A 14,168-nucleotide genomic window follows, 5' to 3' on the forward strand; every position below is an offset into this window, starting at 1 on the left:
GTTCGCCAGGTAAATCTAGCCAGTCTAGTGATGATGAGTCATAGCTTTACACAGAGAGGGAGACAATTTTTCGCCGTTTTGATCGATTTTTTCTGAATTTCAAACCAATGTAGTATTGCCGTTATTAAGTGTAGCAAAAATATTTTTATACTACCAAACAGTTTATTAACAAGAGTTTTCATTGATTATTTAATCATAATTATGATGTTGTTAAAAAGCAAGAGGGATAACCCATGAAATTGATACATAAATTTAAGTGAATTGAAATTTTTAAGAGAATATTTTAACATGTTCAACACTTTAGATTTTAAAAAAAAGTAATGGAAATGATATTGAATATCTGTAGAATGTAGACATATAAATTTTATACCAGTAGATTGAGGCGTTTTTGAGATATCAGTTCACCTTTACGTAAAAGTAAGGATTTTGAGTAAGGTAAAACTGAAATCCAATCACAGCATTGTCTTAATAGACATTTGTTTAATAAACCAGAAACATAGTCAAATGTGATTCATGTATATTTATCCCAGAATCAACGCATTATAAGAATTCCATTAAAATTTGTTATATAAGGACACTCATTTAAAGACAATCAAAACCACTAAGAAAATCTTAAAGAGTTCTTATAATTTTCATAACCTTATTTTTGAGATATCCATGCCCATTACTTTTTTTATGTACTCGACTTGCACCTCTTTTAATTTGTGTGCCATATAGACTGCATATAGCACATCACTGGTGAAAGATAAGGATCATATTCACCTCATTATTGTTTCTTGTTCAGAGTTTTCTCACAGAACGAAAGGTACCAATACCTGCATCGCATTTCTTTAAATTATGTACCAGTGAGATACATTTCTCGCAAATTAAAATATTTAAATATGTCAGAATTTCACATTTATAATTATAGTCAATTGTTGATAACGTCTAGAGTCTTTTAATCCTCTCAGCACGGCTCTGTACTCTTTCACAACAAATTCGACATATTTCATTTGTACTGGTGTGATGACCGTCTTCAGTGTGTCTCTCCATAACCTGAACAGAACTTAAATAAGTAAATTTAAGAAATATCTAAAATTTCCGCTTAAATTCAATGAAATCAAATTAAATAAATGTCTCTTATCATCACTATCTAGTTTTATTATTGGGTTTCTAAAATATCATGAAATATTCTCCTCTTTGTTGGTAACAAAAACAATTATTCCTTTCCACCCCCTCTATATTTAAATCCCTGAATCTATACAATAAAGTATATATCATATGAAAGATAATTTTATATACTTTTCTCTGATCCCTCACCCTTGATGGTAAAAAGTGTTGGTTTGATATTTTGAATTTTTAAATATTTCTTAAACTTATAATTTTAATATTTATTTCTTTAAAAACTCTGATTATTCAAAAGAGCAAAACACAAACTTATCATTTAATGATGTAAACAAAAATAATTGCGTCTTGTAGAGGAAAAGCTGGTCTTTGTATCCATATATGTTTGAAAATTATGAAAAAGATACTGCGTCCACAATAGGCTGAGAAAATTGAGTATTATGATGAAATTTCTACTACTCTCTGCCTGAGAGAAATTCAAAGCGATGAGATTTACCTGCAGACATAATTTATTGCCAGTGCACCCCGTCTTGACAGGTGTTATCACTGTGGTTGACGGTGGATTGTTTACATTATTTGACGGTAGCCAGTGAGGGAAGAAGTAACTAAACTGAAAGTTTGGGCCCTATTTAAACGGCTGTTCAGACCAGGAAGGTCCACGACTGCTCACCTCCTGGCATTGAGAAGGCTAATAGAAGGAGTAAAAATTCACAACAAGAAGTCAATCATTCTATACGTAGACTTTAAGACGGCCTTTGACTCGATACATCGCCCTACCATGATGAAAATCTTAAAAGCATATGGTTTACCTCCTAAACTTCTCTCTGCTATTAAAAGAATGTATGAGAACACACGGGCAAAGGTTATCTCTCCAGATGGTGAAACTGAGCTGTTTGAGATCAAAGCGGGTGTGCTTCAAGGTGATACATTAGCCCCCTATCTCTTTGCAATTGTCCTGGACTATGTGATGAGAAAGACCTACGCTGGCATGGAGAACGAGCTGGGCTTCACGCTACATAGACAAAGAAGTAGGCGCAATCCAGCAATGATTGTCACGGATCTAGATTTTGCAAATGATCAGGCTCTACTGAACGAGGAGATGGACCAGGCACAAGAAGTCCTCAATAGACTTGAAACTGAGGCTGAACGAGTAGGACTGTGCTGTAATGCTAAGAAGACAGTTTTCCAAACCTACAACCAAGAAAGGCCAATTAGCATACAGGCAAAGAATGGAGAATGGTTGAAGGAAGTTGACAACTTCAAGTACCTAGGAGGTTGGACCCAAAGCAGTTCCTCTGATATCTCTGTCAGGAAAGCATTGGCTTGGACTTGGAGTGCCTGTCACAAACTCAGGAAAATCTGGAGTTCAAACCTACAGAGGGAAATAAAGAAAAGCCTGTTCCTGGCAACGGTAGAGTCAGTGCTTCTATATGGAGCAGCGACATGGACTCTAACAAAAGCCCTTGAGAAGCAACTGGACAGCTGCTACACCCGTATGCTGAGGATGGCCTTCAATGTAAGCTGGAAAGAGCACATATCAAATGAAGAGCTCTACAGTGACCTCCCCCCAGTGACCTCGAAGATACAAAAGAGAAGACTGAGACTTGCGGGGCACTGCTGGAGACACAATGAGGAGATTGCAAGCAGTCTTGTTTCTATGGGAACCACCTGAGAGTACCAGAAGCAGAGGCAGGCAGAATAAAACTTACATTGACTGTCTGCTAGATGAAACAGGAATGGACAACACCCGGGAGTTGCGTACGCTTATGGAGGACAGGACAGAATGGGGAAGACTTGTGGCTCATGGTGGGCGCCCCAAGGGGTGGCCTAAGTAAGTGAATGAGAATAAAGTCCTAGTGTTTTGTGTCTTTATCTCTGTATAAACGTTCGTGTTTATGTTTGGTGGGTTGCAAGGCATGGCTGAAGAGTAGGAAAAAAAATAGGATAGAGAGGGGAGAGACAAAAAGAAGGAGAAAAGAAAGAATGAAAAAAAAAAATGAGAAAGAGAGAGAGAGAGAGAGAGAGAGAGAGAGAGAGAGAGAGAGAGAGAGAGAGAGAGAGAAAAGAGAGAGAGAGAGAGAGAGAGAAAGAGAGAGAGAGAGAGAGAGAGAGAGAGAACCATAAGATATCATTGCTACAAAGTCTTTAAAAATTAAGTGAATGGTATAGAATGTTTAATCTTTTATTATATTTATTCTGTACAAAGAGAGAAGGAGTAGATAGCGGTAAAAAGGAACTGGAAGGCAACTGCAAATTCCGATGTGTGACGCCATTGTTACCTTCATGTAGAGTACACGGCATATAGGGACCGGCAAACATATTGTTATTGTTTGTAATCAGATATAGTAATCATTGTAAAAGTTGGCAAACTATCTTGTCAAATATCTTAAATATTTTCCTCACTTGTCATAGAATTATTTCCAGAGTGGAAAATGGTTTATATAATCTTAAATTATAGTTTGTACTCAAAATAATGAGAGGAACCACTACCTGGTATTGATTCAGTTCAAGTACTTCCACTTCATTGTCATACTCGCCTACTGGAAGGTTGATGACATACTACCAATGTGCTAAACCTAATCTTGTCTGTTTCGATGGAATTTGATGAAACAAATTCAATTTTTTGATAAGATCATTACAATGTTTAATCAGTCTCATAAAACATGCAAACGATCTTCATGTCATTAGTAAACACTATGCGAAATTTGGTGATGTAGAAAACCAGTAGTTTAGGAGCGTTAGTGTTATTAAAAATCCAATTTACCAAATATATATATCATATATACATAGATGACTCAAACTCTCGCCCATATAATTTTTTAATGCTTGAAGATTTTGTCATTTTCAAACAGAAAACAAAATGGTGACATTATGGACAAAGCTAGTGGTTCTCATCTTTCTTGGAGGTTTCATTGTTCAAACATGGAGTTTAAAGTCAAATTGCGGAGCTGTAGGATTTTGTGGAAAAGGAAAGCATTGTATTGGTGACTGCTGCGAGAATTGCAAGGATTGTAAAGACGGGTAAGATTTAATGTGTTGAAAAATCAATGATGATCTTCCACTGATCCGAGGAATTCATGTGATTTTGGGATTTTCTCAGAAATTTCAGATGAGTTTGCCGAGTCAAACATTGTCCTATGATAAAAGCTCAGATTGTTTACTTGTAGATCTGAAAAATAATCAGCATCATGTCTTGTGTCATATTTTGACACCCTTACAAAGTTGCATGAATTTAGGTGACACTCCCATTTTTATGACGTCAGCATAGACAGACTGGTGCTTGCCAAATGTCGAAAGTGACACAAGACCATAGGTGGTCTTGGATAATGGATGATTTATGGTAGGAAGGGGAGGAAATGGGGCAAATTGGTCCTGGTGTTTTTATCTAACACGATAGTACAGTTGGCAAGCGTATAAGTTAATAGTTTTTAAAACATTCATTACCGCTTCCTTCTAAAATTAAATTTAAGATCTGTTCTGGCTAGAAGTGCTCTCTTTCTCTAATTTTATTGCAAAATTTTTGTGGATGGAATATAATTTGTAGGAAAATTAATGGGAAAAGGCTTAAATGGCACTGAGGAATTCAGAGAAAATCAGACCCCAAATTAATAAGGACATAATGTTACACATGTTTTGAAAGACCAGCGGACACAAATGGGGGAAAAATGATTAAAGATCCAACTTGGGCATGAAATCGTGTCCAAAGTAAGTTTCTGTGATGAGACAAACTCTTTCCAATATATTTGAAATCTGAGATCTCTGCTTTCAGTCCTTTTAAAATTGATTTGTACGATTTACATTTATCTACTACCCACATATGGAGATGTCTTGGCTTTCCTGTTTAGAGAAATTATTACTATTTCACTTACTTAGTGGTGCTCATAAACAATCTTTCATATAGGATATCGTTTAACCACTGGTTCATGAATGCACTCACATTTTCTACTTGGTCACAAAATAGTGTAACTTTGATCTTTTGAAAAGACTCACAAGTATCTCTCCTTAAGTCCCTTTCCCAGCAATATTTGTACTATTAGAGGCAATCACTTCCTTTTTAAAATAAGAATGTAGGAAGTGATTGAGAGAGGGTTTCGTGTGATCATTTTGACCAATCAGGACCTGTTCTTTGTCTTTTTGTCTGTGGAAATTTAATTGTGAGGAACAGCATCAAAGGCTGCACACAATTCCAAGTGGGTGAAATGTGTGATATCAAATTTATATTTATCGTATCGGATATTGCGCAATTTAAACGCTGAAATGTTGGGGTTTTTGTACTTTTTATTTTTATGTAAATAAAAAAATGTACCTATTTGTGTGGCAGGAAGTGTTAGGGTTTAAAAGGTGGTACATACTAGGATAGCCTCTGGTTGACGTGTTCGAGGAATGACGTGATATAATCATGTTATCGGGTGATTGTAATGATTCGCATAGTTGAGTCCTTGGAAAAGGCTCTTTACTCACATTCTCTCACCATACTCAGGTGTAAAATGAGTAACTGGCCGTTAACAGCTTTGTCTATGTTGGAAAAAAATTGTAATATCGCCTAACAGGCGTCATGTCCTTTATACATGTTACGTGTTGCTGTTGGCCAGGAACCCTTTTAAAGTGCTTTGAGCACGTTTAGTGGATATTGTGCTATATAAAAGCTCGATTTATTTTTTCTTTTTAAAATGCTAGACCTAAAGTCCAATGCCAATACGACCCTATAAAATGTAAACAAAATACTGAGGTTATAATTACGGGCACAATTGTGTTTTTTAATTTACGAAAACCCACTATACATCATTGACTTTTGACAAGATGTACTTTGATCACTTTAAAGAGAATAGCGCAGTACTTCTATGTCTACCTTGAAATCAAAACTAGATGATCAAAGCTCTGAACTAACATCAGAGGTTTGATCATCTTGAAAAAATGAATAAGAGGGTGCTCTTATCTCTGAAGTTGACATCAGAGGTTTGATCAGCAGATTGGCAAAAACATTCTTTCAGAGGTTAGATCAACGGGCCATTGATATTGTGGCGGGGTTTGTGGTTTTATTGTGGGTTCGAGTCCAAACGATAAGCTCAATGGTCTGAATTCAAAGTAGTATGCGCACTATACCAGCACGTCATAGTGCCGTTGTAAAGAGGAACGGTGAGAGTCAATGCGAACGTAAACGTAACCGGTAGAAGTTAGATTGGTAGGCATGTAAATAGGCTGATTCCCATGAAAGTTGGGCGGAGTTGAAGCCAGTGATTGCATGGTTGCTTTTGAGTTGTTTCATGAAATCTGAACTAGGTTCTATGTGCCGAGTATTTTTGGGTTGCAGTATTTCTCCTGGAAGACATAGTGTTGAACCGTAAACCATTTCGGCAGGTGAGCAATCGGCCTCAAGTCTCCAAGAAGAACAAATTCCCAGAAGAACCAATGGGAGTTCCGAGTACCAATTTGGAGAAGTTGTTCTCGCCTTCAATGCACTTTTGAGTTGTCTGTGAAAGCGCTCGACCATCCCGTTTGCTTGTGGGTGGTATGCCGTCGTGTTGTTGGTCTTGATGCCGAGCAACTTCCCAAATTCTGACCAAAGCGTCGAGGTGAATTGTCTACCTTGGTCAGAGGTAATGTCTGTTGGCACACCAAACCGCGATATCCAATGTTGTAGAACAGCTTGTGCGCATGTCGTAGCATGTGCGTCTGGTAGTGGAATTGCTTCGGGCCAACGAGTAAAACGGTCTATTATGGTGAAAATGTATGACATGCCTTGACTTGTTGGTAAAGGGCCAACAAGGTCAACGTGTAGGCTAGAAAATCGTGTGTCTGGTTGTGGTGAGCGAATTGCTAACGGTGATTTGGTATGTCGACTGATCTTTGTTGTTTGGCAGGCATGGCACTCTTTACACCAGCGACGAATATCTCGTTTCATACTCTCCTAAACAAAACGCTGACAAATGAGTTTTTGTGTGGGTCTTGGGCCAGAGTGTGATAGGCCGTGCAATTTGGTCGAAAATCAGATGTGTCCACGATTTGGGTAGAATGGGCCTTAGTCTTCCAGTTGATGTGTCACAGAGGATGACATGGGTGTCGAAGTCGACATATTGGAGATTTAAGCCTGTTGTTTTCAACATGTAACTCTCCATCTCTCCTGAATCATGTTGGTCTTTAGACAAACGTGCAAAATCTCCCGGGATAGGTTGTGATCTCCCTTGGATGATGCATTGATTGTTAAACGGGAGAGCTCATCAGCGACGACATTGAACTTTCCTCGGAGATGTTGTATACCTTTAGTAAATTCGGCTATGTAGGAGAGGTGTCTCGTCTGCCGCGGCGATCTATCCGTTTGACTTCTGATCAGTGTAAATTGTGAACGACTGGCCTTCCAGAAAATGTCTGAAGTGTTTGATTGCGGAATAGGCGGCGAGGAGTTCTCGATCAATCGCGCTGTATTTCTTCTCTGTTTCAGACAATTTCCGTGAGTAGAAAGCGAGGGGAATCCACGATTTACCACCCTGTAGTTGTTCTATTTGTGCACCAATAGCTAGGTTTGAAGCATCGACAGTGATCCTCGTCGGCACATTTTGACGAGGATGATGGAGGAGGACGATGTTTTTGAGAGAGTTTTTGACAGTCTGTGGACCATTCGATGCGTTGGCCTTTGCCGCTTGCCTGAGCATGCAGTGGAGCAAGTGTGTCAGCGATGTGTGGCATGAACCGATGATAGTAATTGATCATGCCGAGAAATCGTTGGAGCCCGGTGCGGTCAGTTGGGGGTTCACTGTTGACTAATGCGGAAACTCGGTCAGGGTGTGGAAGAATACCCTGCGATGTGATACGGTGGCCAAGAAAGTCAAGTTCGCTAGCCCCAAATACACACTTGCTTTTGTTGATAACCAACCCGTAGTGAGAAAGAAGCTGAAACAGATGGTGAAGGTATTCACGGTGTTCTTCATGGGAGTGACTGGCTATTAGAATATCATCGATGTAGCCGAATGCAAAAGTAGCATTTCTCAGGATTCCATCCATAAGCCTCTGGAATGTCTGGGCAGCATTCTTAAGGCCGAATGGCATACGTACAAACTCCCAGAGGCCAAATGGGGTAGTTATTGCGGTTTTTGGAATGGATGTGGTTGCGACGGGTATTTGGTGATAACTCCTAACAAGGTCGACTTTAGAGAAAACTTTGCACCCTACAAGTCGTCTATTGAAGTGTGCGGTAAAGGATATCTGTCATCTTTTATTTGTGTGTTGAGGTGGCGATAGTCACCGCAAGGTCGGAGTTGCCCGTCAGCTTTCGGAGCAACATGAAGAGGTGAAGACCATGGAGAGTTAGAGGGTCGAATGATGCCCATTTCTTCCATAGCCAGAAATTCTTGTCGAGCTGCTGTCAGTTTATCCTCGGTAAGACGACGAACTCTGCGTGAACTGGTGGGCCATCTGTAACTATATGCAGCTCCACACCATGCTTGTTGACAGGTGAACTGAATCTCGGAGTAAGCAATTGTGGAAATTCTGACAACATGCATGAGTATGAGGTTTTCTCTGCGAAGGAGAGTCCCGAAACCGAGTGGGAGGTTCTAGTTGGCTGAAGCAAGGCTAAAACACTGCCGAGTGACATAAGGCGTCTACCTTTTAAGTCAATGAGGAGTTCATGTTGAATAAAAAAAATCTGCTCCAAGTATAGGTCTCGTGACGTCTGACAGAACGAACTCGTGTGTAAGGAGGTTTTTTTTGTCCAAAGTGGAGCGTGAAGGTTTGTTTTCCCCATGTACGGTTAGAGGTACCGTTAGCTGCTAATAAGGGTGAGGAGGGGGAGTTGCATTTTCTCTCGTGGACAGATGCTGGAAAAACTGAAACGTCCGCTCCGGTATCTATTAGGAAATGTATTCCTGATCGTCTGTCCGTGATTGAAAAGGTGTTCGTGGCTGTGTCTGGTGTGCCAGCAGTCGCCACTTCTAGCTGCTGGCCTTGTCGTTTCCCAAAGGAGTAAAACTACACCCTGGCTGACACCGTTGCGCTTTGAATCCAAACTTCGTGTGGTAAAAACACACAAAACGTCTCTGTTGACCAAATGATCTGTTGCCACGTGACTGTTGTGCCCGATTGGGTTTGAAACCCGCAGCGTCGATGTGGGTTTGTCCATTGTTTTCAATAGGTGTGAAACCGCCACTGGATTCTTGTCTTGTCGACGAAGCTTTCACATTGTGTTTCGTAGATCCATAGTGCCATCAGCAAGTCTTGCAGTTGCTTTCGTCTCCCAGATCCTGTAGGCAGCCTCAGCTAGAAGTTCTACGTCGACGATATTCTGACTAGCTAAAATGCATTGGATGTCAGGAGGGAGGTTTGACAGGAAAGGTGCCCGTTTCAATGTTTTGGGGTCATCATTCAAAGTTCCTCAGCAGCGCTGTTGGTCATTTGTCACCCATTTCATTGAGATTAAGCAATTCGCAATCCTTTTGGGCTTGAGACTTGCCGAATGTCGTGATTAGTGATTTCTTAAGCGTCTCATATTTATTTTCATGTGGAAGGTTTGTGAGTACTGCCTGCATTTCTTCTGCAGTGTTTACATCTAGAGTGCTAACAACATAGTCGTATTTTGTTTGGTCTTCGTGATACCGCGAGTGTTAAATTGTGCTTCAATTCTTGCAAACCAAACGTCTGGTGACTTTGTCCAGAATTCTGGCAGTTTTAGTGAGACTGCCCCAACCGTGCTTTGACTTTGTTGGGAGGATTGGAGGACAAGGAGATGTTGCAAAAGGTCAGAAAATTCGTTTCTTTGTTCCGCCATGTTCAGCGTCGGGGTCACCAGTTTAGGATCTCGAAATAAGTTAAGGACAAAATGATTAAACACAAACGATAGTAATTTAATGAAACTTGAATGGCAATAAAAGAGAAAAGTTTGATCAGAGGTCTTAGCTTGTTGTTGTTACCAGTTCATGATTTGTGAGAGAGTGGAAGACTCCGCTCGCTTCGTCCAAAGCTCCATTCGTCTTTTCACTCCCTACAGTCTCACAAATATATATAATTTTTAAGAAAGGAAAATACAATTTTGAAATAATCAAACACATTCAAAATTAGTATTTTAATTTAATTTTGACTTTATAGATTTCTTTTCCAATGTTGTACTTGCCACAAACATGCACGTCATATATCAAATTAATGGGAATTCATTTCTTTATTTGAAAATATTTTAATTAGGGTTTCATCAGTGGTACCGACACAGTAAATATTTTTGTGAAATATTGTCACTTTTTCATAAGGGTTATTTCCTCGGGTTTGTAGTTTAGGGTTAACAGAGGAAAATTTTCTTAGGAAGCAATGGGTTAAAAGTAAAGTAACATTGCTGGCACTATGAATTGTTTTGTAGAAGGGATAATTACAACATATAAAATACTCATTAAAATTTAAGTGATCTCTTATGTTTGGGATGGATAATAATAGTGTATAATACAGGATATCACCTGAATATGATATATTGTGTCATTTTGGATTAGGTTTGAGTTTGCAGATGGACTGATAAAACTTCCTCTTTTTTAAAATGTTGGATGGCTGAGTTAGGTATTTTAAGACTTTTACAAGATATGTTTGCTGTAACTATGCACTTTTTGGACTTGTTTGCAGTAACAATACAATCCCAATCTAAAATATACAATTTTTTAAAAATGGTCCAAACACACTGCCATTGTGGGTCATGACAGTAGCATATGTTCGACTGTTCCATTTTAGCTCTTTGAAAAGTTGGCCACTATGTACTTAGTTATGTGTTTACAAATTTACATACTTCCAAATTCTCTCATGCTCAGGAAAACAATTGAAGTTTTCAACTCGTTTAAACTTGTAACTTGCATCTAAATGTTTAACTATTTTGCTTGTCTGAACAGATTCATGGAATGCATGCCAGCTTGTATTGTCAATAAATCTCTATTCCTATATTTTTAATCCTCAGGGAATACATGGATGAAGATCAGAACGAATCAACAGAATGCAAGCAATGTAGAAAAATGCCTGCTGGTCAGTTCTGGGTAATAACAAGAAATTGCAGCTCAATCCAAAATGCTGAGTATGACTGTGAGGATGGCTATAAAAAGACAAAACCGCCAGTTGCTTTTGATAATCAAGAGGAATGTATTCTGGATGAGATAACAACAACATCAACGACACCATCTACCTTGCCTAATAATTCTACCATCAGTGGCATTGTCAATACCAAAAGGTTTGGCTTGATTACACCTGCCCATTCACAAGATGATGATATTCCTGGTTGGTTAATAGCTGTAATTGTAATTGTAATTGGTAGTGGTATTGGTATTGTAATGGTATTGGTATTGTAATTGGTATATTGGCTTTTATAATATTAAGACGATGTAGAACGAATAACCCGCCTCAAACGGCATGTCCTCAGCGTTATTCTCAAGTTAGAGAAGATTGTAATGGTAATAAAAATGAAGATATTGGTGAAGATGGTGGAGGAGCAAGACTAGATGGGAAAGGAGATTTTAGTGGTAAAAAAGATGAAGATATGGAAAAAGATGGTGGAGGGGCAAGACAAGATGTGAGAGGAGATTTTATTGGTAAAAAAGATGAAGATATGGAAAAAGATGGTGGAGGGGCAAGACAAGATGTGAGAGGAGATTTTAATGGTAAAAAAGATGAAGATATGGAAAAAGATGGTGCAGTGCTGGAGATTGTTAATGAAAAAGAAAATGGAGGTGATACTCCCAAAGCTAGTGATGTCAACAAAATTGAACCTAAGCAGACTGACAAGAGCTACGAATTCAATGTTTCAAAAGTTCTCATCAACAACCTCTTTGATTGCCTTTTTCAGTCATCTGAAGAGCCTAGTATACGTTCAGTATTTAGAGAATTAAAGGTGATTACAGCTCTTACTTCTAAATGTTTACGTAAAAAAGATCTCTTGGAGATCTGGATCAAATGGTTTGTCAATTGTGTACATCCTACGAAGAATGTAGAACTAGTTAAGAATTATGTATCTAAAAACAATCAATTTCCAGTGGATACTGATAAATTTGAGAAATGTGTCACCTCTTTATTTGAAGACATTAAAGACAGGAGGCTAAGTAGAAACTATAGAGATCTTTTCAAGTTTATGCTTGATGAGTTAGATAGAACCCAATTTCTAAATGTGTTCGAACTCGGTAACATAGCAATTCCAGACAATGATCCAGCACCCTATATTCAATCTGTCAAATATTGGGAAAAATGCAATCCCAATGAAGATATTTTAGATGTCTTAGTGCCGATTGTAAAGAAAAATTATCCTGAATTATTTTATAGACGTGAATTTACAGCAAACCTGAGGTCTGTGCAACGTCTGCCCAAGGAAAGTTTCAGTTTTGTCCCAGGTGAAATTCAGCATGCGAAATATGCATATAAATTGTTTTATTACATTTTTAAAAACATCAGGTTTGAAAACTCGGAAGTCTTTTTGCTCGAGTTGAAAGTAAATGAGCACTTGAAAGATTCTTTTAACATGGAGAAGATACTTCATAAAGAGGAAACAAAGCATGGAAAAAAAGATCCTGTGGCATACACTAGGAGTGCTAGGCATTGGTTCTATTGTCATCCAGGCAAGGATCATTTAGCAGAAATTAAAAAAAGTTTAAAAGTGTGTGGAGAAGCATTGCATCTTCAGAAAGAAGAATTCATTGACCTGTGTTTGGTTGCAGAGGGGAAAAAAAAAGAGGGTTCAGACACCGGCCAAGGTTTAGTCACATTAAGTGCAAGTAGTGATGGGGAAGCACAGCATGAAACAAAGTCTACGGATAATGTTGAAGAAATACAAAATGAAGCAGAGTCTGGTACAGGCATTGACCCAGTTGGAGCAGACGGACAAAATACTGATATGGACAGTGAGATGAAACCTTTGGCTTGCAAGTTTAATGACAATGACGAAGGATGGGAAGACATTGATAAAAATTCATCAGAAACTGACAGGTTCATAAACTGACGGCTTCATATTGAAATCATCAGTATTTTTTATGAAATGAATGATATATTTTTTTTTTTTTAGTTTTAATGTTCATCTACTTTTTGGCAAAAAAATTTTATGTGTATATATGTGTGTGGATGTTTGTATGTCGCATAGTGGGCAGGGAAGCACTTACTGTGTCTTCTATCCCCTATATCTGTTGTCCAATTGCTTTCTGTCTTTGTCTTGGAATGAGATTACTTAGTTTGATCCTGACCCCGGCCGAATACCCAAACTGGGAGGGAAACAGTCGAATATATAGTTTTGAGAGATGATATTTTTTTCCTTGTAAATCATCTAATTTTTAATATATGATTTGTAAACATTTGAGTGTATTCCTCTTAGTGGGATCTTGTGCTGGTGTCCGGGTGAAACATTTAGGTAATCTCAAACTAAGTAACACTGATAGTGTGCTCTTGGAATCTGCATCTGTTCCCTATTTGTACCATTCCTCTTTGTCTTGCTTTTCCTCAAGTCCTTTTAATTGTACATCTAGAATGTTTTTACTGTCCATTTTTCATCCTTTTTAATGGCGCTGATATGACCTAAATGAATGTGTTGCAAGTGCCGTAAAACCCTTAAAAACAAAACAAATATATGTTTGTCTGTGTATTTGTGTATGTATGTATATGTATGTATGATGTAAAATCAGGGCTGAGAATCTTCCGCCTAAAGGCGGCCTAAATGGTAGTTTATCTCCACCCATCCCCATCACAATTCCTCCTTTTTCAAAAAAAAATTTATAAATAAACAGTGGTTCTGAGAATTTCTCAGATATTTTCCGCTGAATTTGCCGTGTGAAACATTTTCCTCAAAACCACAAAATCACCATTATGTCTTATGTCATATTTTGACACCTGTGAAATTTGGTGACGGTCCCGTTTTTAAGACGTCAGGCCCGACAGAATGGCACCAGATGCCACAATTGACACAGAAGACCAGTGGTGTTCTTTGATTATCTAGTTGAAGGGGAAGGGGAGGGACATATGGGTAAAAAAAATGTTCTCTTTTGTACCTATTGCCTTTTTAATCTCTCTCTCTCTCTCTCTCTCTCTCTCTCTCTCTCTCTCTCTCTCTCTCTCTCTCTCTCTCTCTCTCTCTC

General features: G+C 38.5%; 1 protein-coding gene across 4 annotated transcripts in view; it reads left to right on the forward strand.

Annotated features, from left to right (window-relative positions):
* The window catches only part of LOC144972973 (uncharacterized), a 33,731-nt gene extending 19,563 nt beyond the window's left edge, over positions 1–14,168 (forward strand). For all 4 annotated transcript variants that reach the window (XM_078914864.1, XM_078914866.1, XM_078914865.1 and 1 more), the window contains exons 3-4: positions 3,957–4,125; positions 11,024–14,168. In XM_078914864.1, the coding sequence (XP_078770990.1) occupies positions 11,597–13,045 (1,449 nt within the window). In that variant the 5' untranslated portion in view covers positions 3,957–4,125; positions 11,024–11,596 and the 3' untranslated portion in view covers positions 13,046–14,168. The remainder of the gene's footprint in view (positions 1–3,956; positions 4,126–11,023) is intronic.

Source organism: Berghia stephanieae, chromosome 5, assembly GCF_034508935.2.
Source record: "Berghia stephanieae isolate SIO BIC M18660-M18661 chromosome 5, UCSD_Bste_1.3, whole genome shotgun sequence".
Classification (NCBI taxonomy): Eukaryota; Metazoa; Mollusca; class Gastropoda; order Nudibranchia; family Aeolidiidae; genus Berghia; species Berghia stephanieae.